Raw genomic sequence first — 26,502 nt, 5'->3', positions numbered from 1 at the left:
TGCTTTAAGGTTTCCAAGATAAAAAAAAATATTTGAACTGGAGATTTTCCCTATTCCCAATCAAGTCAATGGGGAATTTTAATTCACTAATAAATTAATATGGTGGCTACCACGAGTTGTGTTTTGTTGTTGGACTTCTGTGCTAGTCACAGTTTGTCCATAACAAACACCATGTTCGAACACAAGGATGCCCACAAGTACACCTGGCATCAGAACACCTTAGGCCGAAGATCGATGATAGATTTTGTTATTGTATCAGCCGATCTGAGGCCATGTGTTTTGAACACTCGGGTAAAGAGAAGGGCAGAGCTGTCCACTGATCACCATCTGGTGGTGAGCTGGTTTCGATGGCGGGGGAAACCTCTGGACAGACCTGGAAAACCCAAGCATGTAGTGAGGGTGAACTGGGAACGTATGGAGGAAGAGTCTATCCGGAGAGATTTCAATTGCCACCTCCGGCAGAGCTTCTCTGGCATCCCTGTGGAGGTTGGGGACATCGAGCATGAGTGGTCGGTGTTCAAAGCCTCCATTGCTGAAGCTGCGGCTGAGAGCTGCGGCATGAGGGCCATAGGTACCTCAAGGGGCGGTAACCCTAGAACACCGTGGTGGACAGCGGTGGTCAGGGAAGCCGTCCGACTGAAGAAGGAGGCCTTGCGAGATATGTTAGCCCGGGGGACTCCAGAAGCAGTTGCAGGGTATCGACTGGCCCGGAGGGCTGCGGCTTCGGCCGTGACCAAGGCAAAGCAGCGGGTGTGGGAGGAGTTCGGAGAAACCATGGAGAAGGACTTTCAGTCGGCACCAAAGTGTTTCTGGAAGACCATCAGACACCTCAGGAAGGGAAAGCGGGGGACCATCAAAGCTGTATACAGCAAGGAGGTTGTTGAGCGTTGGAAGGAACACTTTGAGGAACTCCTGAACCCGACTAATCCACCCTCTACGATCGAGGCAGAGCCGGAAGATGATGGGGGGTCATCGTCAATTTCCCTGGAGGAGGTCTAACCCTAACCCTCACCCTAACCCTAACCCCATTGCTCTCTGTAAAGTGCATTGTGTTGCCTCTGTGTATGAACTGCGCTATACAAATTAAGTTTCATTTGATTTTATTTACAATAGTGGCCTGGCAAGAGGCAAATGGCCTGGGGGCAGTTGGCTGGGGGCAGGGGGGCTAAATTAAAACGTTAGTTATGGAAAAAGTGCCAAAACAATGAAATTTTACAGACACAACAAAATGCTGGTTTTCATTGAAAATATTTATTGTATCCTCTGAAAAGAACTCACAGGTGAATAGTGGCAGCATGACCACAATGGTAACTATTACAGTAAGATTCCCACAGACAGACACAACCCATCAACCCACCCAATGGTCATCTGACCATTTCTACCACAAAAACAACAGGTGTACATTTTCTTTCCCAAGCAATCACTGAAACAACATTCCCACATTCTTTAAGGCCATTTCCAAGCTTAGAGAATGTGGGCCTAAAAATGTAATTCTTATATTTGACATTTTTTACTGAACTATGAATGATAAGTATGACACACAATTATGTCTCACAGCAGGTAGAGCCATCATTCAATAGTTTATGTTGTACCTTAGAAAAAAATGTATAAAATTCAAAGCTGACATTTCAACTCATTCAAGACAGATAAACTGAGTGTTATTTTAAAACATTTTCACCATTAGAGAAATTAGGTAACACGTGAGGAGGGAGCTAAAAGTGAAAGGAAACTTCAAGGCACTTTCAAATTCAGGATGGTTTAACAGATCCCACAATAACGTCAACAATCAAACATTGTCTAATATAGGAAAGGCACTTTCAACAAGCTAACTGAGCTAGCCACATTAGCTAGACAACACTGCCATTTATCCCTAAAGTGCATCCTATGGCCACTCTTCATGTTCGTAAAGATAATTTCCCCACCACAGAGCTTGATTTCAATAAAAACAACTGGACTTCAGTGAACTGGTATTAGGGGTGTAACAATATATCGTGCCACAATATATTTCGATACAGAAACATCACAATACTTATCGTCAAGGTGAAAACAATATCGTGATATGTTTATTGTCGGCTACACAACGCTGGTAACAAACATGTCTTTTGTCTTAAGGCCTATCCATGATATTACAACAATTAAGCTCTAAATTCAGTGTATTGGAGTAGAAATGTGGAGAAATGCACTATTGGTGTGAACAGCAGCGCTACGGCAACGCTTCACACCTGCCCTTAGTGTATCGTATTGTTATCGTCAACCCAATATCGTGTATCGTATCATATCGTGAGATTAGTGTATCGTTACACCCCTAACTGGTATATACAGTAATCTCTAATTGTGGTATGACTATGGAGTATGGCTTTTGGAATGTGTGTTATTACCTATAACATATACCTATAACATTGTGTATAACTATGAAGACTACAGCCCTGAATATGGCTTTTAGTAGTAAACTCTCCCTCCATGCGCATGCACACGTTCACACACATGCTTACATTGGACTCTCCCTTCAGATGAGGAATGTGGGGTACACGAGTGATAAGCACTTAACTCTTCCCCTAACAGTCTTTCCCTCTCTCCCTTAAGGGATGGGGAGAGAGGGTTAGGTGTTTTTGAAAAGTGTATTAATATGCAGATGTGTGTGTACACCCAACAAATAATGTGCAAAGTGTGTTAGATTTCAGTTTGACCTTCAGAGTACATGGTTTCGTACAAGTGATGCGTGACCTTGAAAACAGCGTTCAGATGTCATTTGTGCCACACAATTATGAACAACAATTTATGCACACAGGCTTCTCAAATACAATGAACAGCATCTCAATAATGTAATGTGTGTATTTGAAATATGGCAGTGCAAAGCAATGAGATGGGGCAAGTGGACTACAATGTATCGTCAATATGAGAGTTGATTTCTGTTATATTATACAGACATGAGCCAAGTGCACCCTAAGAGCCTTGATACATTTTGAAAACACAAATAACGTGTTCTTCTCTCATTCCTTTTTTTTGAGAAATCCCTTCTCTGGCGTGACAGGATTTGTGGCAGCTGTGTAGAGAAGCACTGGTTTTGATCCATTCAATCAGGTTCCATCACTGATTACCTTAGTAAAAACAGGACCTCAGTAAAGTTGTCAACACCCCACTATTAAGAGGGCATCTGCCTAGTTGAATATCCTGAGTCACCTCCTGCTGTGACCACAGCTGCTACTCTCACAAACCGATGTGAACGCACTCCACCCTCCACCAAGAGCCATATCAAATAGGCTGAAGCAGTTTCCAGTAGATTTTTCTGGCGCAGAGTATTGAACGCCGCGAGAAAAAATACTTGGAAGAGAGGGGCACACACCCAAGAAAAGAAAAGTCGTAGATACAAAATGTATGATTTCATAAGCCAAAGAAGAGATTGTCAGTTTATGAAAATGCATAAATGTTGAGCGTGAAATGTTCTCTAATGTTCCCTCTATTCTGCACACCGCTTCTCTTTAAGAGTTTTAATCTCTGACCAAAAACATGGGTTCAGAGTGTCTGCAAACAACACAAACCAACATGCAATACACATAGAAAATCTGCAGCTTAAAGTCTTAACTCTCACTAGAAGCTTCCATTTCTTGTTGGATTGGATTGTCATAGGGTTCAGTCATATTGCAGGAGAGATAAGTCTGTATTCAGATATAGAGTAAAGAGGCCTTCCTCTCTCCACGGCATTTGGTTGAGCAGCACTTTTTGGACCTGACGACCAGTTCTGAAGAGGATCAGCCAGCAGAATCAGCTCAAAGAACCCAAAAAATTAGAGCAACTACATTGATACATTGAGTGATTTTCTAAAGGTTTTAGTTCTCATATTGACCAGTTCCATCAGACAATTCACAGAAAAAGTACTACAGTGTTCCACAGGAATATGTCCCTGGTCCATGCAAGGTATTTTCCTCAATAGATGAATGTCTCAATGGGGGATCCGTGTCTCTAAGGAAAAACTTTGTCATGGAAGAAGTGTCAGAAATTGAAATGTTCCCTGTCCTGGCAACACTGAGATAGTAGCAGATATCTGCTTGCAAGTGTGTCCCCATCTTTAGTTCCCATCTCCAGTTCCCAACCACAGTTCCCAACCACAGTTCCCCAACAAGGTCCTCCATTAAGCAGGGGTATCTGTTCACAGCCCAGGGGTGGGGGGTGGAGAGGGAGGTTGAGTTCCCAGCATCGGTGTTCAGCAGGTGTGGAGAGGGACGTCAGTAGGAGAGGCGGGCAGCAGGTCTGGGATCAGTGCTCCAGCCGGGGGTCACACACCTGGGTCACCTGGATGGTGGGCGGGGAGCTGCCTGTGGGAGGGCCACACCAGCACACAGAGGGATGCAGAGACAAGGCCTCACAACTACTGCTGGAGAGAGAGGAGGACAAGAGGGAGGGAGAGAGAGAGAAGGACGGGAGAGAGAGAGTGAGAGAGTGGTAAAGAGAAAACAAGACAAAGAGAGAGTGGTTAGGGACCGTTCAAAATCTATGAAAGGGTGTCACGGGAGGACTTCAGAGTGCTCGGAAATAAAAATGCATGACCCTCCCTCTGACAGAAATATATTTTTCATTGGCCCTGACCTGAGTGCCTGTCAGGTCACAGTACCTGAGTGATTGGAAAAAAAGAGATTGTCCCTCCCCCACCAAATAGGCAATATTCAATATGGTTTTACCCTCTTCTTTTAGGGAACATCTTCACATGGGACTACAATTGGAAATTAGCCTCTGGCTACAACCTGGCTAGTTTACAATCTCGGTTTGTATTGCTAAAATTATAAAGTGATTGTTCATTAACTTGCGCTTTCCCTCAGCAAATAAATAAATCAAATCAAATCGAAATAAGAAGAAAAAAAGTTCAACGCAAAGTTAAAATTGAGTCAACCACACCGCTCTGCATGTCGGTGTCTGTTTTCCAGTCACTCTACATGTACCTCTACCTCGTCATCACCAGCAGAGGGGTTCCAGTCACTCTACATGTACCTCTACCTCGTCATCACCAGCAGAGGGGTTCCAGTCACTCTACATGTACCTCTACCTCGTCATCACCAGCAGAGGGGTTCCAGTCACTCTACATGTACCTCTACCTCGTCATCACCAGCAGAGGGGACCGATTCCATCAACTGATAGGGCAGCCAAAGAGAAACCATATACCTGATAATACAAAACAGCTTGCTGAATTCAGAAAAGCTGAAGAAACAACACCCACACCAGAATAATGGCTAGAAACCACAGACAGTCCACAGAACATGGGAGGGAGAGAGGGAGAAGAGAGAGAGACAGAGGGATGGAGAAAGAGAGAGAGGGACAGAGAGAGATAGAGACACAGCCTCAACACTGCCACAGCTCAACAAAGATCTGAACATGACGACAGATGAAGACAGTGATGTATACAAGCTAGGAAGTAGACGAGAGAGAGACAGCCCATAGGATCTACACTCAGTTATCATTTTATTAGGTACACCTGCTTGTTGACTCAAATAGCCTCCAAACAAACAGCCAACCATATGGCTGCAGCTCCATAATAAACCATGTAGTCATGGTGAAGAGGTTTAGTTGTTGTTCGACCATTTGAACAGTCAAGACACGTGACTGTTACGTAACTGCACGTGACGTAAGCAACCTTGACCGTGGTGTGATTGCTGGTGCCTGACGTAGTGGTTCTAGCATCTCAGAACAGCTGCCCTCCTGGGATTTTCACACACTACAGTCTCTAGAGTTCACAGAGAATGGTGTGATCAAAATAAGTGTGATAAACAGAGAACACCCAGTGAGCAGCAGGTCTCTGGGTGCAAACACCTTGTTAATGAGAGGTCAGAGGAGAACAGCCAGACTACCCAGTACTAGATAGGTTCAGGCTGTTCAGGCCGAGGGAAAAGGATTACCTACCTAGATAGGTGTCTCTAATAAAGGATTAATACCTGGTAGTAGATAGGTGTCTCTAATAAAGGATTAATACCTGGTAGTAGATAGGCGTCTCTAATAAAGGATTAATACCTGGTAGTAGATAGGTGTCTCTAATAAAGGATTAATACCTGGTAGTAGATAGGTGTCTCTAATAAAGGATTAATGCCTGGTAGTAGATAGGTGTCTCTAATAAAGTATTAATACCTGGTAGTAGATAGGTGTCTCTAATAAAGGATTAATACCTGGTAGTAGATAGGTGTCTCTAATAAAGGATTGATACCTGGTAGTAGATAGGTGTCTCTAATAAAGGATTAATACCTGGTAGTAGATAGGTGTCTCTAATAAAGTGACCACTGAGCATGTATGACATGTACCTGACACAACACTGCCCTCTGTCTCAGACAGGGCCTGCACAGCTGCTAACATGAAAGGGACAAAACAGAATGGAAGGAAACGTCAATAATAATTCTGCGACCTTGTTCTTCTGACTAACCTCCTACTTACCTGGCTTAACGCCAGTCAATTAATGCATTAATAACAAATCAATGAACAATGGGCAAATCAAATCAAATTGATTTGAAAAACTCTGTGTGAAAGAAGTCAACATTTTAACCTTGACCCTGAAGACACATCGCTGTGGGATGTGTCTCCTCTAACGAGTGAATGGAGCCACTAAACAGTGAACAGATCCTATATTCCTGTCTGAGGGTCCAAATACATGATGTGCCACTAAACAGGCAGCTTTGTTGAGAATATGTTTCTCCTCCTCCTCCCTCCATTTAAAGAGCCTAGAGTGCTAAGTGAGAACCAGTGTACGGGCATGTGTGTGAGTCTGAGTGTGTGTGCTAAAGTGTGTGTGTCACCTGTTCTCCTCCGTGTGTGTAACCTGTTCTCCCCCGTGTGTGTGTGTGTGTTACCTGTTCTCCTCTGTGTATGTGTTACCTGTTCTCCTCAGTTATCGCCTGGTCAGCCTCTGCGGTGGATGACTCCTGTTCTCCGTCGGCCTCCACACTGCTGTCACTGCCCGGCACTGACCCGGACCCTGACCCCAACCCACACAGACTCTCTGGACTCAGACACTCTCCGCTGTGCACGCGCACACGCGCACACACGCACACACGCACACACACACAGGCAATTGGTTTCACACCTGAGAGGTAGGGGTGTGTGTGTGTGATATGTGTGTGTGTGTGTGTGTGTGTGTGTGTGTGTGTATGGGTATAAGGGGTTTCACAGACTAGTCGAATATCAAACCACTAGTGGACCTTGTGCATTGCTGATTGACTAGTTGGTTGCTTTAGTAAATCACTACTGTTCTCTTGCACGCTTATTCCTCCTCTTCCACCCACTTTTTTGTCGCCACCTAACTCCTCTCACACCTTTTAACCGATTTTCACTGTTTAAAAGTTTATTTTGTTCAGCTTTACATGCTTCATAGTGCTATAACTTATAACCAGAGGTTAATTTTGGCCGGGGCTACCCGGCGCTCAGCCCCGGCACATCTATCATCTTTTAATTTATTTGTACATTTTTTCTGGGTCTTTATTGTTTAAAGATTGCAGCCATTTCATGTTCACTATTAAAATAAATCACAATTCATTTTAGTTACTGTTTTTCTAAGTTTAAAATGATGTCATCCCTTTCAATCGCCTGGGTACTCTTCACTTTCACTTCGCGTCAGTCAGTTGTCAAATTAGAAGTGGGATAGGGAGCGCTCAGATTATTTTATGAGTGAGTACACCTTGGAGTTCGTTTGATATCCCGATTAAACAATGTTCTCTAACAACACCAAGGTTTTAGTCTGCCAGGAATCGCTGGCAAGCTATCCAGTTAGCCAACGTTAGTCAGCTAGATATACATTATCTAAATCAAGCCGCCTAGCATGGCAAGCCACATCAGGCACGTTAGCTAGCTACATTACCCAGGTATAGTTTACTGTTAGCACGCTGGCTAAATTATTCAATGTTTTGCTCTGACTCGGGCAATGCAGAAATTAATTAATTTTCTGAAGTTAAATTATTTTAAAAGCTAAAACAGAAATGAGACAGGGTGGAGTTAAAAGGAGAAAACTTACAGATGCTTAAGGAATGTAGAAGTTATTATTTTAGCTAGTTAAATTCACTTTAAGTAATCTGACCATGGCTTAATCTATCATAGGCTGAGTTTGATAGAATATATAAAACACTGTACAGTTTAAGATTGAGTCACCAAACCATCAGTAGCTAGTGTTGCAGCACAGGATGGAACAGCACGGCATAGGGTTAGAATTGTATTTAATCAAGAATACTTTCATTTCAAAGATAGATCATTAAAGGCTTGATATTTGCCATTTATGAAGCAGTATTAAGTGCCACCATCACTGCTGCCACTGCCCGCACCCTTGCCAACCCCCCTAACACAGCCCCCCCCCCCACACACACACACACAAATAAATCCCTATTTAACCCCTGCTTATAACATATACATTTTTCATGTTGATATCAGTTTTGGAGGTATTTAACTTTTATTGGCACTTTTTGTCCATTGGAAATGAATGGTGGAATGTTCAGAATGTAGTTTGAGTGTGGCGAGTAGGTGATTTGAAAATATCCGCACATTTTCTAAACTGCCGCCCCTGCTAATCGTCACAGTATCTTCACATTTATTACAGCAAGATGTTGCATTCAAGCTGTGTAATTTATATTTTTAGTTATGACCATTTGTTTGACAACAATGCTCACTATTGAAATGAATGGCGCTCTGCTGTAGCTTTGAGTTGCTCATTTTGATTTCTTACCTGTTTTCTAACTTGTTGCCACTCCTACAATTTTTAAGATACGTGGACATATATACTAAAATGTTCATCTGTTCATCTGCTGTGACACCCTGATGAAAGCCTGTGCTGCCTCAATGCGTAGGTGCGTGGTTTTAATTTTTGGTATGCATTAGCCATTTAATAAAGGCATTTAAACTTTTTTTCTAAACCAATGCCACATAAACAGAAAGTGAGGTCAAAGGGTCAATAGGCAGAATTTAACATGATACAAAATGTACTTTTTGAGCGATTCAACTTAAAGAATTGTATGGTTGTCAATGGGATATTTACTTTCAGTTCCTACATGATACTTTTTCAGCTAGATACTACATTCAAACTTTGAAACACACATACTTAGTGTGTGTGTATTCATGTGTGTGTGTGTGTGTGTGTGTGTGTGTGCATGCATGCATGTACACATATGTGTGTGTGCGTGTGTGTATGGTTGTATGTGTGCGTGTGTGTTCCTGTGTATGTGTGCGTGTTTATGGTTTTGTGTGTGTGTGCGTGTATGGTTGTGTGTGCGTGTGTGTGTCAAGGTTATTATAGTTAACGAAAACTAACTAAAAAACGAAAACTAGGTGTGAAAAAACATTTTAGTTAACTGAAATAAAAATAAAAACTAGAGTTTACAAAAAAACGATAACTAACTAAAACTGTATTGTGTGTTTACAAAACTAACTAAAATAAACTAAAATTATTGAGAAAATGTCCCTAGTTTTAGTCTTTTTCATTTCATACATAAGCCATAATACATAATACATAAGTTATTTTGGGTGGATATGAAATCTATCCTCCATTTTCTTTTGCTGTGCCCCTGCGCAGAAGTAACCTGACGTGCACCAGATGGTTTGTTTCACACGGAGTGAAATAATGTGAGCTCACAAGATCAGGATGGTCTCACGAGGCTAGTGCAGAAGAAAAAAAAACTAAAACTAATACTGAAACTAATAAAAACTAAACTAAAACGAAGCATTTTACAAAAATAAAAACTAAACTAAACTAGCAAACCTGCTTTAAAACTAATCAAAACTAAACTGAAATTGAAAACAAAAAGTTAAAACGATATAAAAATAAAACTATTATAACCTTGGTGTGTGTGTGTGTGTGTGTGTGTGTGTATCTTTACTGGCTGTGTCTCTCCAGCTGGCTGATACGCTGCTCTTTCTCCTCCAGTCTCCTCCGCAGGGCGCTGATCTCCCTCTGCTTGTCCAGCAGCTCCCTCTGCAGGCGGTAGTTACTCTCCTCCAGAGTCTCACAGAAGGCCTGAGGAAAGACACATCAGTTACTCTCTCCTCCAGAGTCTCACAGAAGGCCTGAGGAAAGACGCATCAGTTACCCTCTCCTCCAGAGTCTCACAGAAGGCCTGCGGAAAGACGCATCAGTTACTCTCTCCTCTAGAGTCTCACTGAAGGCTTGAGGAGAGACACATCAGCTACTCTCTCCTCTATAGTCTCACCCTTTAAACACACACGACCCATAGAGCTCCCCTTTAAACGCTCCTGGCCCATGGCAGGTCTTACCCTGCTCTCCTCCAGGCTGTCGAAGGGGCCGGGTGGGTCGTCCAGACACAGGAACTCCCTCACGGCCATACTGGTGGCACGGGAATACGGTCAGGGAGGTTAAGAGAGGGACACGGTCAGGGAGGTTAAGAGAGGGACACGGTCAGGGAGGTTAACAGAGGGACACGGTCAGGGAGGTTAACAGAGGGACACGGTCAGGGAGGTTAACAGAGGGACACGGTCAGGGAGGTTAATAGAGGGACACGGTCAGGGAGGGTTACTGTAGATACTGGCCGACTTTCATAAACCCTGATAACACCTCCTCTGTGTTGTCAGTTTGTATTGGTTGGTTGTGTGTGTGTGTGTGTGTGTGTGTGTGTGTGTGTGTGTGTGTGTATGTGTATATGTGTGTTTGTGTGTTGAACAGTGTGCTGCATGGCACCTGGCAGAACTTTCACAGGATTCAAAACACCTCTATACAAAAGGGGTTAATAGACAGTTTCAAACACACATGCACACGCACGCACGCACGCACGCACGCACACACACACACAGACACACAGACACACAGACACACAGACACACACACACACCAGTTGGCGATGTCTTTGTGAGCCACCAGGTTCTGGAGGAAGGCCTGCAGGCCCAGCTGTCGGTCCTCCAGGAAATCGGTGTCATAGTTGTCTTTGAACCAGCGTTTAGGAGGCAGGGCCAGCCTGAAGCCAGGGAACATGTCCTTCAGCTGGGAACAAACACAAACACACACACACAGACACGCACACACCGTGAGGGTCGGGGAAAAACAACATCTATTCTGTTTGCTCAGCAGGGGTATGGGGGGCAGGCGGTGTTTATGAGCATGTGGAGATGAAAGAACTGAACAACGCTTCCACACTCCTAACCCTAGAACCCCTTCCAAACTGTTTGGGAAATGTCAACAGACAATAGGAATAACTGAAGAACACGGCTGAACCCGTCTTTAGACGTAGAGTAGTTGTTCAGGGAGGTGCCCCAGGCCAGTGGGACGTTCCCAGGGTCTGACCACACCCCCACCCTGCCCCAGGCCAGTGGGACGTTCCCAGGCTGTTCCACAGCAGGTCGTCTGTGCTGGCTGAACCTGTTCCTTAAGCTACAGAGTTGCTCAGAGGTACTACAAACCTGAAACAACACCAGCGTTTCCGCTGGTAAGGTTTTGCCGTGGCGCACCGCCACGGCAAGATCCTTTCCGCCACACCAAACATTTGATACAAAAAACAATAATACAAATTAGGCTATATATATAAAAGTCTTAAATTAAACATCTTAAACTTTTTAAATATTTCTGCCTAAATGCGCTTTCAAAACCACTGTCGCGCCCACATTAGGACTATTTATTTTCAATAAGACTAAGAGCCTAAAGGCCGCGCGCTCTGTGCCGCTCCATGCTGCTCCTTTCTGAGGTGATCGGAAGACTCGGCGCGTGAAGGGATTTTTTCTTCAGTGAGCGGCATGAGGTTACAACGAAAGATAGGTAGGCTATTGCTGCTCAAATATTACCATAGTGTTAAACAGTGTTTGAATTGGGCCAAACACTGGTGCACCTAGGCCTACTCCTCAAAATGCCTAGCCTACTGTCTAAAATACATTTATGTTAGTAATCTAAGTGCCGTTATAGCTACAGTTAGACGTGCCGACAGCTCCTGCCCATCTCAAGCACGTTGGTAAAGCCTTTGGTTTTATAATTCCCTGATGACAACTAGCGGATCCTAAAACCTAATATATCAATACAATTTTCCAGATGGGCATACAACAATTTTTGAAGAGGAAGAGGGAGGAGAATGATGAGACCAGTCAGGTAGGCTAGGTTATTGAAGAGGAAGAGAGAGAATGATGAGACCAGTCAGGTAGGCTAGGTTATTGCCGGCTAGACATGATTCACATCAGGGGGATTCAGGAACAAGGCAAGCTACCTGTAGGCTAACAGTTTTGCCCGCTTCCCAGGGACCAGTAAACTCTGTTCGGGCAAGAGGAATGCCTCATGCAGGTGTCTGATCGGACAAGTAAAAAAATGAATATGATAAATTGGACTTGTGTTGCTAACGTTACGTAACGTTATCTTAAAATACAGTTCGAGCCGAAGCGTAGCCTGCTCCATTTGAGCTACGCGCTGCTGTCTGTCAGTCGGTCAGCCCTTCAAGCGAGTGTTGTCAAGGAGACATAAACCACAAGTGCGAGTAGGTTCTTCAACTTTCGTGCGAGTCAGGCGCAGCGCTGCCTGATGGATTGTGCGACCGTCTTTTTGGCTGGCTGAACTAACACTAGCTTGCATTAATGTTCCTCCAGCCACCTAAAATGTGCCAATCAAAATAACAGAAAAAGCAACAAATTATTTACGCATGTTTAAAGACTAGCTTACCTTTTTATTTATTTATCTACAGCTGTTGTTATAATGGTAACCTACAAAACATTTGATTAAAATGTCTATAAACCATATGATTTATTAAGTGCTTGTTTGGGTTTACTGTTTTATCCCATCCAGTTACATGTAATTAATTACATTTTAAGCTCTAGGACTTTACCAGCCTTACGAGATAAGTTAGGCCATCTTTATAGACCGACTCTTCAGTTAATTGTTTTTTTTAGGCAGAGGCAGGGATTGTGGTAGGAGAGGACAGGACTGTGGCACAGGCACAGAGTGGAGGCACAGGTGAGAGAGAAGAGGAGAGAGGTTGTTGAGAGGAGCGCAAGAGAGGAGAGAGAAGGAAGGGGACAGGAAAGAGGAACAAGGGAGGAAGAAGGGTGGTCTCCGATCCCCCGCTTTTTCAGTTTCGAAATCAGACTCTTTTTTTCTCACACCACCACACCCCAAGAGATCAGTTCCACAGGAAACACTGCAACACTTCTGAAGTATTAGAGTTGCTCAGAGGTACTACAAACCTGAAACAACACTGCTGAAGTATTAGAGTTGCTCAGAGGTACTACAAACCTGAAACAACACTGCTGAAGTATTAGTGATTTCAGTTCTAAACTTCACCTTGTTTGGTTCTTTGTTGCTGACGCACTGTATTTTGTTCAGGGAACAGATCTAGACCTATTATTTCCATGGTTGAAACATGACACCCTTTTCATACCACCAAAACCAGATTTCACCCACTATCTGAGGCCTCGATTACACTCATGCGTATTTGCTGAAAAAAGCATGTACATTTTCCTCCGTTTGCCATAGCGATTACACAACCCCGGCGAAAATGACCCTCAAACCCAGAGGCCTTGGAATACGCCCATAGCTGCGTGTTCAGGCTAGAAATCCAGAGCTGCATTCTAGTGTTTGTGCCCAAAACAGCCGTGTAATCGCGGATCGTTTTCATGGTTCGAATACGCAGCCGTGCATACACGCATTAGAGTAATCCAGGCCTGAGCTTCACGTTCCTCCACTCCTGCTGCTTTGACCTGTCCCTACTACTGAACTGGGTGGGAGCTGCATCCAGAGCGGCCTGGGCCGGGGGGCCAGACGGGGAAGCGGTGGCTGTTTGAGCCTGATGGGAGGGAGTTAGAGAGGGAAGAACATTTCCACAACACCCTCCTCCAACACGAAAGGATGGCTCCTCTCCATCTTCACTAGGGATGGGGATCAAAACCCGGGTCCAAAAGGACCCGGTTCCAAATTTCTCAAGACCCGGTAATCAATAAGGTCGGAGCTTATCGGGTCTGCTATCGAGCCTACAGCCGAGTGACCATTTTAACCGGGACAATCAAAAATGTAGTCTACTGTAGGCTACTGCACGTTCATGCAAGCGCACAAGTAGTAGGCATATATAATTCTCGAGCACCAAAACCAGGCGTTTTCATTTAAAATGTAAGTATTTCAGTTTCAGCATCATGGACAGCTTCCCAGCAAGCAACATATTGGTCTGCACACACTCGGCTACACTTTTAGTCTTGTAGGTAGGAATGTCGACATAAAGATCATATTAACTTAATAAATGTCATGTGAGCACTGTTAACAAGCATCACATTATGTTGTGGTTAAAACCGTTGGCAATGAATGTTGAAAACTAGTGTTCTACAGATATTTTTCGGTACAACCGGCTTGACACGGGCAATCTGGTCACCCACATTATATGTCCTGTCCGATCGTGGTGCACAAACATATGATTGATAAAGTTTTTTAATTCAATTGAATTGCATGCCAACCGCCATGGCCGTGGGAACTAGGGGTGCTGAGGGTGCTGTAGCACCCCCTAGCGAGCTGGTGTGAAAAAATGTTTGGGGGGCGGATTGACGTTGTACACTTTTTAATCAATGCATTAAAACATTTTACATAATTTGTCTGTTGTTACTGATCTAAAGGTAGTTTGTTTGAGGAAGATTTGTTTGTTTGAGGAAGATTTGGGGAAAATGTGCAATGAATAATTGAATAATTATTAATACCCAATAAACGCTGACGCTGTGCACGTAGCCTAGCCTACATCCGTTGGTGCGTTTCAAATGAACGATACATTAGTGGAGATCAAACCGAAGCATCGCAATGGCCGCTCAGAAGCGAATTTCAGAATTTTTTATCAGACCACCTAAAAAAAGCACAAGAACTGAAGAAGTCCAGCGTCCTGAGGATGAGGAATGCAGCACTGCCACTCTCACTTCGCGGCCTACTACTACTAGCACCATTGCCGCCGAGATCGAAGCCAGGCCTGTTAACGTACCTACTCCAGCAGCAGCAGCAGCAGCAGCGTACGCGGGAGGAGAGGCTAGCAGCAGTAGCCTAACAGGAATTGAGGAGCCCTTTCAGCCAACAGACTTCAATTTTCCAGGCAGGCGTTTTGGCTCAGAGATTTTTAGTCGTACCTTCAGAGCAGTGTGGTTTACAAAATGGAGGTGGCTACATTACGAGGCAGAGAGTGACCGTGTTTTGTGTTTTTTGTGCGTGAAAGCGTTAGAAAAAAAGCTGATAAACCATGATCGTCTGAGAGAACAAGCTACAACTTTTGTAAAAGGGGGGTTTGCGAACTGGCGGAAAGCCATTGAAAAGTTCAAAGAGCACGAGAAATCCAAGTTGCACAGTCCAGAGACATGCTGCTTTGGGGAACATTCCTATCAGTGCCCTCTTGTCTGATGCCGCTGCCAAACAACAGCAAACAGCACGAAACGTCTTGGAACTACTGTTCAGAACCATTCGATTCCTAGGCAGCAAGGGAATAGCCTTCAGGGGTGACACACTACATGATGGAATACTTTATGAGCTAATGCTTGAACGCACCTATGATCTCCCGAAAGAACGTGAGTGGGTCACGAGACGAGACAACTGGATGTCCAACACCATTCAGAATGAGATAATCCAACAGTTTGCTTATGCCATCCAGAGGGATATTGTCGTCCGTGCAGCGGGGTGCAGTTTTTATGGGCTTACAGCCGATGGCACCACCGACGCGAGTAGTACAGAGCAGTTCTCGTGTAATCTGCAGTTTGTTGACAGGAACAGCCTCCAATCTCATTGCGTATTTTTGGGATTTTATAGTGCACCAGACAGCACTGGAGAAACTCTTTTCATGTGCATTAAGGATGTGTTTTTAAGGTTGAACCTTCCTATTGAATGTCTTACAGGATATTGCTTTGATGGAGCAAGTAACATGTCTGGATGTTTTTCTGGAGTTCAGGCTCGTCTTAAAAAAGAATGCCCCCAGTCACTGTATGTACATTGTAGTAACCACTCGCTGGACCTGGTTCTACAAGAAGTCGCACGCGAAGTGACTCTTGTGGCCGAGACTTTGAACTTTGTACAGGGTGTTGCGGTTGTAATCAGAGAATCAGCAAAGCGGAAACAACTTTACGAATCGCTCTTCGGATGTGACGAGGTGACTGTCACCATCCTAGGCCTGTGCCCGACAAGATGGTGCGTCCGCACGACAGCCATCAAACGCGTTTGCTCCTCATACAGCACTCTTCTGGCCACCCTGCAAACGCTGAAAGACGACAAGAGCGTCAGAGGGGATGCGAGGGCAAAGATCGGGGGACTATACAAACAGGCTCTAAAAGGGAGAACATTGTTCGGTCTTCTCTGCAGTGAAGCCCTGTTCGAGCCTTGCGAGGCAGTGGCCAAGAGCTTGCAGAGCCCCAAAGCAAGTGCCCTCGGTGCGCTCAAATGCGCAAATGTGCTCAAAGAGCGCGTAGTGTCACTGAGAGATGACGAAATCGTGGAGAAGATGGTCCGCAAAGTGGAAAGGTGTGCTCCAGAAATGGGCCTGAAGATGCCAGACACTGCCCCAAGGGTGAGCAAAACCCCTGTTCGCTATCGCCAAACCACGGTTCCAGAGGCCGTGGTGCACGACACAGCAACGGTGATTTGGAGACGTGACTTTTATGAGGCGGTTGATTTGGTGTCAGCGGAGCTGACGAGAAGGTTTGATCAGGATGCTATGAAAATAGCAGCAACCAGAGAGAGGGCAGTAATCCGAGCAGCAGAGGGGAAACCAGTGGACTTCGAGCCCCTTCACCTCCCTAAGGAGCTGGACACAGGCCGCCTAGATCTGCAGCTCAAAATGCTTGGCGATGTCACCAAAGGGTTTGATTGTAGCACAGTTCAAGATGTAGCAGTATGTATATCCAAGCTCAATCCACAGACAAGAGCTCTGTTTGTAGAAGCTGAAAAACTCATGTTAGTTATGAGTTATGTCTGTGTCTACCCATCTCTGTGGCCTCACCTGAGCGGACTTTTTCTACCTTGCGTCGCCTGAAAACATGGCTGCGCAGTACCATGACACAAAAGAGACTTACTCACCTGGCCCTGATGCATGTCCACACGGAGATTCTGAACTCGCTGGACATACATACCCTCATGAGAGCTTTTATCAACACAACCCCCGAGCGCAAGGCCACGTTTGGTCTGATGTGATTGACCCGCCCTGCAGCAGCTCAAGGTAAGACATGGTTAATTATAATCTGCCGCCGTGCAGAAGCCTACTTTTATAGTCTTGTGCTGGAAAAAATTTAATATCTATTTGGATAGTCTTGTGTGCTGGCTTGGGTTTGTAATAAGACTTGTATTGCAGTGTTGGCATTGTTGTGCATTGTGCTTTCTTACTGACTTGATTGTTTTCTGTGGTGAATATAGCCTACGTTATGGGCCCTGTTTTTGCATTAACGTAGGCCTACGTTTGTAAAGCGCATTGTGTTGCCTTTGTGTATGAAATGCGCTACACAAATAAAGCTTGATTTGATTTGATTAACGTATAGCCCTAAGCAGTAGGCTACGCATGATAAACGTGACGCTTTCTGTCATCAGTCTGCGGGTTTGTGTATTGTTTGCAAGCTTTGGACCTGTTTGCAATATAGCGTATGGCAGACATTTCATGTTTGCTCAGGTTTGTGTCAGTTGCGACCTGATTTTGCATTATAGGTGGTAGGATATGCTCATTGATAAACATGACGCGTTCTATCATAATCAGTCAGCGGGGCTGTGTAGGCCTATTGTTTGCAAACTTGAGTAGGTCGAAAATGTCAATGGGGAGGACCACCAGACCCTCATATTTACAGCACCCCCTCCCACAAAATAGTTCCCACGGCTCTGCCAACCGCTGTTATTTTATTGCCTTGCATACTCGTTCACAAGTTTGCTTGTTGAGAAAATGGCAGAGCGTGCAAAATGGTCTGCAATAAATGCAAAACGAGTTCTGTTAAACATGTATTGCCGTCCGTCTCGTTTTTCCTATAGAAAAGTATCGATAGTGGTATCAATAAGGACCCGGATCATTAAGCAGACTCGATAACGGTATCAATATCAATAAAAATGAATGATCCCCATCCCTAATCTTGACTGCTGAGAGCATACTAACACACTATTGAGAGCTATACTTACTGGGCAGCCTAAACAGTGTGTGGGCAGTTGAGTACTGACAACCCACGTAGCGTAGGTTTCTTCAATAACTGTGTCTGAAATGCTCACAGGAACATTGAATGTAGGCTTTTCACTTCACAAACACAAACACACACATACCTGTCCTTGATTCCGTGTGTAACTGACCTTGTCATTGAGTCTGGAGAAGTCTGCGTATCGTCTGAACACCACCCAACTCTCTTCTGGATTCTTCCTCACCAGGATTTTATACACCTACACGCACGCACGCACACACATACACTTCGGTCAACAACTGAAAGGATGGTTCGGAGAAGTGAACAGTACAGCAGTTCAGTACCGAGACGGTGTCAGAACGCGCTGGGCCTCATTTATAAAATCAGGTGTACATTCCGTACTAAATAGTGGTGTACCACGTACAAACACATGCATATGCAACAAACAGTGGTGATTTGTAAACTTGGCATACACGTATGCATATAACATCAATCAGACCTAATCCTAAACACCCCCACCACCACCAAAAAACACTATTAGATCACTAGCCAACGTTAAATAAAGTCAATCCTCTGACTTAGCCAACGGTGCGGGACACACCGCAAGAACTCAAGCCACCGACACTCAAGGACGTTCACGGCAGCCGATTATCAGCCTGATATGTCAGGGGTTTAAGACCTATTGTTTAGAATTTACCGCCACCGTGTTTGCAGATAGGAGATGATCATGTCAGCAGCTCCCTCCTTGCTGGGGCCCCGGCATCAGCCATTAAGCCCCTGGAACTTGTCCAGAAAGCTGCTGCTTACCTGGTGTTCAACCACACAACTTCCTTTCTCCGTTCCCTACACTGGCTCCCATCCAGTTTAAAATTCTGGCACTAGCCTACAGGGCAATGAAAGGAACAGCCCCCTCCTACCTCCAGGCCATGGTCCCTATACCCCCTCCCAACTAGTGTTGTCACGATACCAATATTTGACCTGCGATACTATACCAGCCAAAGTATCACGATACCAAGTAGTATCACGATACCGAAGCATTAAAATTTGTAATTTTAAAATTGTTATTTTTATGAAGGTGCAATGTATTTACAGTACATTACAGTACAGTGTAATCACTTTATACGAGTGGTGCATGAATAACATGCATTTAATGCATTACATTGTAGCTCTATAGCAGTGGTTCTTAACCTGGGTTCGATCGAACCCCAGGGGTTCGGTGAGTCAGTCTCAGGGGTTCGGCGGAGGTCAAGACACACACCCGACTCATATGATTCGTGATGACACGCCCCGCTTGGCCATCATTGGCTGCAGGTGACCACGCTACATCGCTTGGCCTATCTGTGCTGCAGGGAATTTGGTGTGCTCAGTAGTCGACTTGTGACTGTCGTGATGGTACGTCGTGTGATTGTGAAAGGAACAGACTTTGTTTGCGAAAATGACATGAGAGTGGCACTTGCCATGGTGAAGCTGCGCATTTGTGAACTGGTCTCTGAAAGGCAACAGCAGAAGTCACACTGATTTGCAGTAAATATTCATTATTATGTTTTTGTTTTTGTGTGAAAATCATGTTTTGATGGTTTTGTTCTTTGAACAGTGATGTTGATGCACGGTTCATTTTGTGCACCAGTAAAATATATACCTATGTTTTGAATTTGAAAAAATCATATTTTATTTTTCCAATTAAGAAGGGTTCGGTGAATGCGCATATGAAACTGGTGGGGTTCAGTACCTCCAACAAGGTTAAGAACCACTGCTCTATAGGTAAGTAAAAAGATACTATGCATATTATGAATTATTATATAATAATATTATATATAATATTAAATATTTAAAACACATATCTAAAACAACTACTGAATCAGCCATGTATACACACAAGTGTAGTATCACCAACCACCAGTAAAGGTCAGCGGAGGGCCACTGGGTTTTGGTTGATGGCAGTGACGCTTTATCTAGCTTTCACTTTCGTTTAAGTCAAAACCAGATCAAATGACCAAATGTCAAGAGGTGGATATCATTGGATTCGTCTCAGCCAACATAATCTAGCTCACATTATTTTAAGGAGTTTGGAGTTGGAATAAGAGGACGACAAATTTCATTCAACAGCTGTGCATGATGACATGACAGCAGGTAGGCTAACGTTTCTTCATTAGCTAGCCAGCTGGCTAGCTTTGGCTGGCTAGCTAGCAACAGCAGCACACGCTTTAGCTAAGAGTTTTATTCATTCATTTTTGTAATATTAGCTAATGGCAAGAACACTGCTAAAGTCATACTAACTTCATTAGCTCGTCTGTATTCCAGTGCAAGGTCTGGATGACGAGATTGTAGATGCTTTATTAAGTTTGATGTGTTTCCTTCTTTTGCCTATACGGCATTGCCGCATCGCCTGCACAACGGACGGCCATCATCTATAGCGTTTCCTTGTTTATCTGGTTTAAAACCCAAATACTGTAGTTCCATATGTTTCTTCAATAATGTTATATTTGATGGTGCGGACTCAGAGCTAGGGAACGCTTCTGACATTACGATAGCCTACTGAGAACCCAGACTGGCTCGCGCCCAGACATACACAGATAACGTCAATATATATTGTGACTGCGGAGATGCATGCACGAGCCAACACATTGGGAGCTGCCACAACGGTGTCGCGAGCCAGTGACTGCGGAGATGTGTGCGCGAATCAACAAATTGGGAGCTGCACAACGGTGTCGCGAGCCAGTCTGCTCATTAGCAGAAACCAGTGAATTTGGGAACAGAGGTAACATTGTCCCCCTGCCGTATTCCACGGTAGTACCGTTGTATAGAGCTTATAGTATAGTTGGCACCGTCACGTTTTGGCACCGCGGTAGACCTTTGGTACCGTGCAACACTACTCCCAACCGCTACACTCTGCTACCTCAGGGCGACTGGTTGCCCCGTCTATCAGAGGCCCCTGCGGTCGATCGACAGTCTCGGCTCTTCTCTGTCCTGGCTCCACAGTGGTGGAATAAACCACCCACTGACATCAGGACAGCAGCGTCGCTGCTCATATTTTGCCGCAGGCTCAAAACTCATCTCTTCAAGAAGTACTACTACGATCCTCCCTCTTAAGCACCTATTGTATTTTAGATTGCTATTCTTGCTTTGCCCTCAGCACTAGATTATGCTCTTTGTCACTTGTTTGAGAAAGGAGATACACTTGTGAGTGGTAGTACCTTGGCTTTTCCTAAGTTAATTATTACAATTATTATAAGTTGCTTTGGACAAAAGCATCAGCTAAATGACTAATGTAATAATGAGGTGCAGGAGACAAACTAACACTCAGTATAGGCCAGACTGTACTATATATCCTGTTACTTACATACACATCCTGTTGACTACTTTGCCAGACACTATATAATAACAGTCTCTTACAGTAAACTTTGCCCTCTCCTCCATGACCTCGTAGCCCAAGATGGTGGGGGTGATGGGCCTGTCCTGGTCATCCTGGGGGGGCGCTGGTCCTGGAGGAGAGAGGGGGGGGTCAGCGAGGGGGTAGCTGGAGGAGGAGTACTCCACCGATGGCTCCTCCAGACCGTTCAGCCTGGCCCGGATCACCGGACTCTGACACGCCGGCGTTGGCGTGCGACTGCGGCACCCAGGTAGCAGGGGTCCGCCTCCGCCCCCTCCCCTCCCTCGGTCCTCACTCAGAGCCCTGGTGGAGGAGGAGGAGGAGGGCTGAGGGCTGCTGGAGAAGCTACCCAGGGACGAGGCCCTCAGGGGCCGCCGGGAGTCGGAGGTCCGGTCCAGGGGCGGGGGAACAGGCACGAACGGCGAGGCCATCGTCTTGGCTCTGTTAGAAAGCCCCTCCTCCTCTCCCTCCCCCCAGGCTCGCTGGCAGACAGGCTTCAGACACCACTGTTCAGCATAGGGAGACCAGCAGGCTTCAGACACTTTGAAATGAAAGAGAAAAGAGGTCATTCAAAAGTTGACTAGATTGTCAAGCACACTGTAATGAAGAAGATTTGATATTGATAGAGAGGTGATGAAAATGGCTATTTTCAGAGAAATGTTGTGGTTTAACCTGATCATGTTAGCTGTTTATATTTATGATGTTGACCCCTGAGTGTGGCTGTCTGCTCGAGTTTGCTGTAAGACACTGTCTCCCTTCCATAGACTTATGAGATAAGGGTGACAATCCATGGTTGGTACATTCTGTGGACAACAGAAATTGTTGTGGTTAGAGATAGAGACCTGGGCGCCGAACCATCGGCCGGTTATCTCGCTACAAGGCCATAAGCCACAGGAGAGACCAGACCAGTCCAGACCAGTCTGATCGGGGAAGGGGGGGTGGAACGCCCCCGAACCATAAGAACCTTGCTCGAGCTCAGATGATTTGATTTGATGTCCCATCGTCTTTTGTATGCTATACCTCCTGCAAGAAAACGGCTTTTGATTGTCGCTCAAATCCCGTGTTGGAGAGATTCATTTGGAATACACCTGTAAAAGGGACACTGGACTGTGTGGTATTGTGAGACATTGGGGGCCGTCTTTTATTGAAATCAAAACAACGCAGAGCTGAATAAGGACAATAATAAAAGACAACAAAAGTCAAGAGTTGTGGACAGAGAGAAAGAACATGGCGCATCAATCACAGGTTTAACTCAGATCTGGGACTGCACATGACACAGTGACAGTGTCCACGGTCAGACCACTAAGTGTATGAGTATTGTCAGAAGCAGAGCTGCATTCAGTCAAATGAGCCATAATTTGTGAATTCCTAAGGCTTGTACCTTACTTCAAACAAGAGGCTTTAACTAAACCTATGACTGAGTGATTTCATCATGAGTACTGATCGTTTCTCAGTCTAGCTCCCTACCAAGTTGGTGCATTAATCAAGGAACTCAACATGTGCATAGTGAAATCAGCTGAGTGCATCTGAGAAAAGTGTGGCTTAAAATACATGCCAATACTGTAGACCTACTTATTTACTTCTTTTTTTTCCAACGTTCTTGAAACCTTGGTGAATGATCAGCTGCGGGCTTTTTTTAGAGGAATACAACATTCTCCAACCTCAACAGGGAGGGCGGGAACTGATCAGGGCACAGGGGGTTCTTACCAGGACACAGTACTGTAACCACCACATCCCTTGTTATAAATTGTTACGGCTCCGGGTCCTTCACTTTCCTCCTCCGGAGTCTCCGTGCACCCTGCGTGCAATCCAGCGTGCCATCCCAGCTCTGCCCCGCAGCGTTCGGGTTCTCCGGAGTTCCCGCCTCCCACCAACGGAGCTAGGGCACGTTTCCGCTCTCCTTCTCCGGAGACTGATTCGGAGATGCCTGGCACCTCAGCTCGAGCTTTGCGCGCCCTGCGGCGGCAATGAATGAGCTTACGGGAACAGCACTGCGCACCAGTTCCCAATCCTACAATCAACTCCACTACCTATAGGAACCCGGTCCTCCCTACTATCTTCGCCAGATCTTCCCATAGAATTCCTGTGACCCGGCTTCCGCGGTGCTACTCCCTGCCTGTCGGCGCCATTCATCTGGATCGTTAACTGAACTTCGACCTACCCTTCTGAACTTTTACTATTCTCGTGGATTATCTCTCTGGACTGATTGTATTGGTTATTTGATTATTTGCTGTATATTGACCTACTTTTTGGACTTTCACTATTCTATAGGATTATCCCTTTGGACCGTTTGCTTGTGCCTTTGATTTGTTTATTGAATTAAAACGCCTGGTAGGCATTCACTTTGTCCCTGTCTCCTGAGTGGTTGCGTTTGGTCCTAACCCAACTGACTCATAACATAAATAACATTAAACAGTCTTGACAATCGTCACAACTGTGCTGCTCTCTTTGTAGACCTCTCAAAAGTATTCGATACTGTGGACCATGGTGTTTAATTGAGCAAACTGTCCTCCATTGGATTAGATGATCTCTCTATTAGCTGGTTCTCTAACTGTCTGGGAGAAAGCAGGTCGTTGCAGCTGATGGTGTAAGATCCAGCTCTCTTGTGATTGGTAAAGGTGTTCCGCAAGGGTCCATCTTAGGTCCACTTCCATTTACTCTCAGATATAAATAATATTTTACTCCCCTCTCTGCATTGTAACATCCATTATTATGCTGATGATACAATTTTGTATAGTTTTGGCCCCACCCCTGCATCGGCCGCTGCAAGCCTGCAGACTGCCTTTGATGCATTCCAGCAGTCTCTTTTTGTGCATGTCTGTAAGCCAGCACCTAGGATAGTGTTTGTCCGGTTGACACTCCCTCCCTCCCTTACTCCGGTCAATGTTGACCTGCATTTATCTGTCGGCACCACAAGAGGCAGTAGTACCAGCACACCAAAATAAAGCAGGACACCAAAATCAACCCGCCAGTCTCCACTGCACAAGTAGAGTAGCGGTGAAAGTATTAAACTCAGAAACAGAAGTTGAACCAATTGCATTACAGGAATCAACAGTGTAACTGCTTTAGCCACTGACCGCTACCATTAATGTTATGGAAGCTGCTGCTAGTTGTTGTGAGCTCATGAGCTATCCCGCTCTTATTGTGTTGGATTAGCATTGGAAATGATGTGTCCAGGCGACAAGACCCATCTTAATTTATCAGACATCATTTCATGTCATTTCAATTCACAGCTATTTCAGTGGCATGACTAGCTTCTGTCCTACCAGTCAAGAACAGAAACAAGCCAGCCATGCATATAAGCCAGGCTGGACCTGGCCTGGTTGATCACAAGCTTGTCCTAAGCCCTGACAAGACTACATGGATGCTGTTCTCACGGTCCCCTAGGTTCGACAATTCATACAGTACACTCCAAGGCGAGCAAATTTAAATTGTTAATTCATAAATATCTTGGCATTTGGCTGGACACTTAGCTCTCTTTTCAGACCCCTGTAGAACACCTTACCAAAAAGGTGAGGAGAAAAATTGGCTTCCTATACAGGAATAGGGCTTGCTTTTCATTCTACAATAGAAAGTCCATGGTGCAATTAATGTTAGTCTATTTTTGATTATGGTGATGTTGTGTATGTCTCACCCACCATGTTGAAGCCACTTGATGCAGTGTATCATAGTGCTCTGCACTTTGTAACTGGTGATGGTTCTCTTACACACACCGCTGTATTTTATTTAAAAAGTTGGGCTTGCCCTCTCTTGCGATTCGAAGAGAGCAACACTGTCTTGTTTGTTTATGTTGCGATTCGAAGAGAGCAACACTGTCTTCTGTTTGTTTATGTGGCAATCTCCCTATGTATCTGTCACTCGGATCACTCCTAAGTAGGCTACTAATGATTCAAATGACACACATCACACATCAGGCTGTTTTATTCCCCGTGTGAATAGTGAATAAGAAAGACTGCTTTTTCCTTCTACAATCCTGATAAATGGAACAGGCTCCAGGACTCACTAAAACTGGACCGGTTGATCTCCATAGAGTCATTTAGAGTTCTTCTAGTTGATAAGTTACATGCGGATTGCTCCCTTATTTCTCTTAATGTCTTATTACTGTAATTTTGTTGCTTTTTTGTGTGTACTGTTTCAAAATGCACTGTAACAGGGCGTCCTTGTAAATGAGAGTTTGCTTTCAAGGGCCTTTCCTGTAAAAATTAAATAAAAAATAAAATATATACATTTACATTATGTCAATAACCAAGTATATACCTGTTAGGCCTATCTGTTGCAATGATGGCCAAGACCAGATCAGATCATCAGTGTCCTAAAACAGGTCTGAGCTGGTGAGTGATACACCACTTTCGTGTCTGTGTGATGAAAGACAGATTGTCAACGCATTCACACACCTCAGTTTAGGTTTAGGGGAGCTGTGTAGGTAGCCTACTATCGAAAAGCAAGGCGAGCAGCGCGGAGCGAGGTGCGACCATGGATTCATAGTGACCATGATGACCAAATGCAGCTTCTTAGCTGAGGCTTGCTACGTTAGCAGCAAGTAGCTTGGTCGTCATGAGGCTGAGACAAACTAGGTATCAGCTAGCCGGGGATGAAGGCAGCTCTAGGCCAGCCTAGGGTCAGCACTCATGACTGCGCACTTTCCTGCGAGGTACCCAGATACCGACTGAACCTCGAGGGTGATCATGCTCAGTTCAGGGGGGCAATCTACGCTGCTGGGAGGTTACCTACAAGCTAGTAGTACTAACATTAGCTCGTATTCAATGCACGGCATGAAGGCTCAAGTAGCACAGACGAACTTAACGAACCATACACTATAAACTAGCTAGCTAACGTTAGATTACAGGCACTTCAGCGATTGACTCAACAGAACAACAATAAAATAGTCCTAGCACTAGCAGGCGAGAAGGCTTCGCCAGTAATTTACCGCAAGTTAGTCTCGTTCTTATTTAAACGGATTTTGATCCAAATGTACACATGTATAGCAATTACTGGTGTACTTACCGTTGCTTACAGACGAAACCACGGGTAAGCCGTGAAACTGTAGAGAAACTGACCGAACACGGTGTCAACTGCGCTTCTGTCTGTGATATCTTCTTGCTGAA

At 44.8% G+C, this 26,502-nt stretch overlaps 1 protein-coding gene across 7 annotated transcripts; it reads right to left on the bottom strand.

Annotated features, from left to right (window-relative positions):
• Positions 1-1,269: 1,269 nt before the first annotated feature.
• snx16 (sorting nexin 16) lies at positions 1,270-26,502 on the bottom strand. Of its 7 annotated transcripts, none has more exons than XM_084459072.1 (9): positions 26,402-26,495; positions 22,070-22,200; positions 21,421-21,938; positions 18,200-18,286; positions 10,797-10,945; positions 10,225-10,294; positions 9,831-9,967; positions 6,850-6,993; positions 1,270-4,372 (listed from the first exon to the last, which is right to left on the bottom strand). In XM_084459072.1, exons 3-9 carry the CDS (start codon positions 21,826-21,828, stop codon positions 4,255-4,257), a joined length of 1,113 nt encoding a protein of 370 aa, XP_084315198.1. In that variant the 5' UTR covers positions 21,829-21,938; positions 22,070-22,200; positions 26,402-26,495; the 3' UTR covers positions 1,270-4,254. The 7 variants fall into 7 exon arrangements, with proteins under 7 accessions (XP_084315198.1, XP_084315197.1, XP_084315199.1 ...); XM_084459074.1 differs by lacking the exon at positions 22,070-22,200 and adding an exon at positions 6,282-6,326 and having other exon boundaries at positions 4,249-4,369; positions 26,402-26,502; XM_084459076.1 differs by lacking the exon at positions 22,070-22,200 and adding an exon at positions 6,282-6,323 and having other exon boundaries at positions 4,249-4,369; positions 26,402-26,502.

The sequence above is a fragment of the Borostomias antarcticus genome (assembly GCF_949987555.1).
Source record: "Borostomias antarcticus genome assembly, chromosome: 2".
Lineage (NCBI taxonomy): Eukaryota > Metazoa > Chordata > Actinopteri > Stomiiformes > Stomiidae > Borostomias > Borostomias antarcticus.
Note: the sequence above shows the minus strand (reverse complement) of the source record. Positions and strands in the feature narration are given on the sequence as shown.

Bases quoted from the DNA above. Each gene is read 5' to 3' on its own strand.
- snx16 (XM_084459071.1), bottom strand. From the start codon at position 21,828: ATGGCCTCGCCGTTCGTGCCTGTTCCCCCGCCCCTGGACCGGACCTCC. The intron at 6,994-9,830 runs GTAAAGATACAC...GCGCGTGCACAG, and splicing joins CAGCTGGAGAGACACAGCCA to CGGAGAGTGTCTGAGTCCAG. The intron at 4,373-6,849 runs GTAACACATACA...CTCTCTCTCCAG, and splicing joins GCGATAACTGAGGAGAACAG to CAGTAGTTGTGAGGCCTTGT.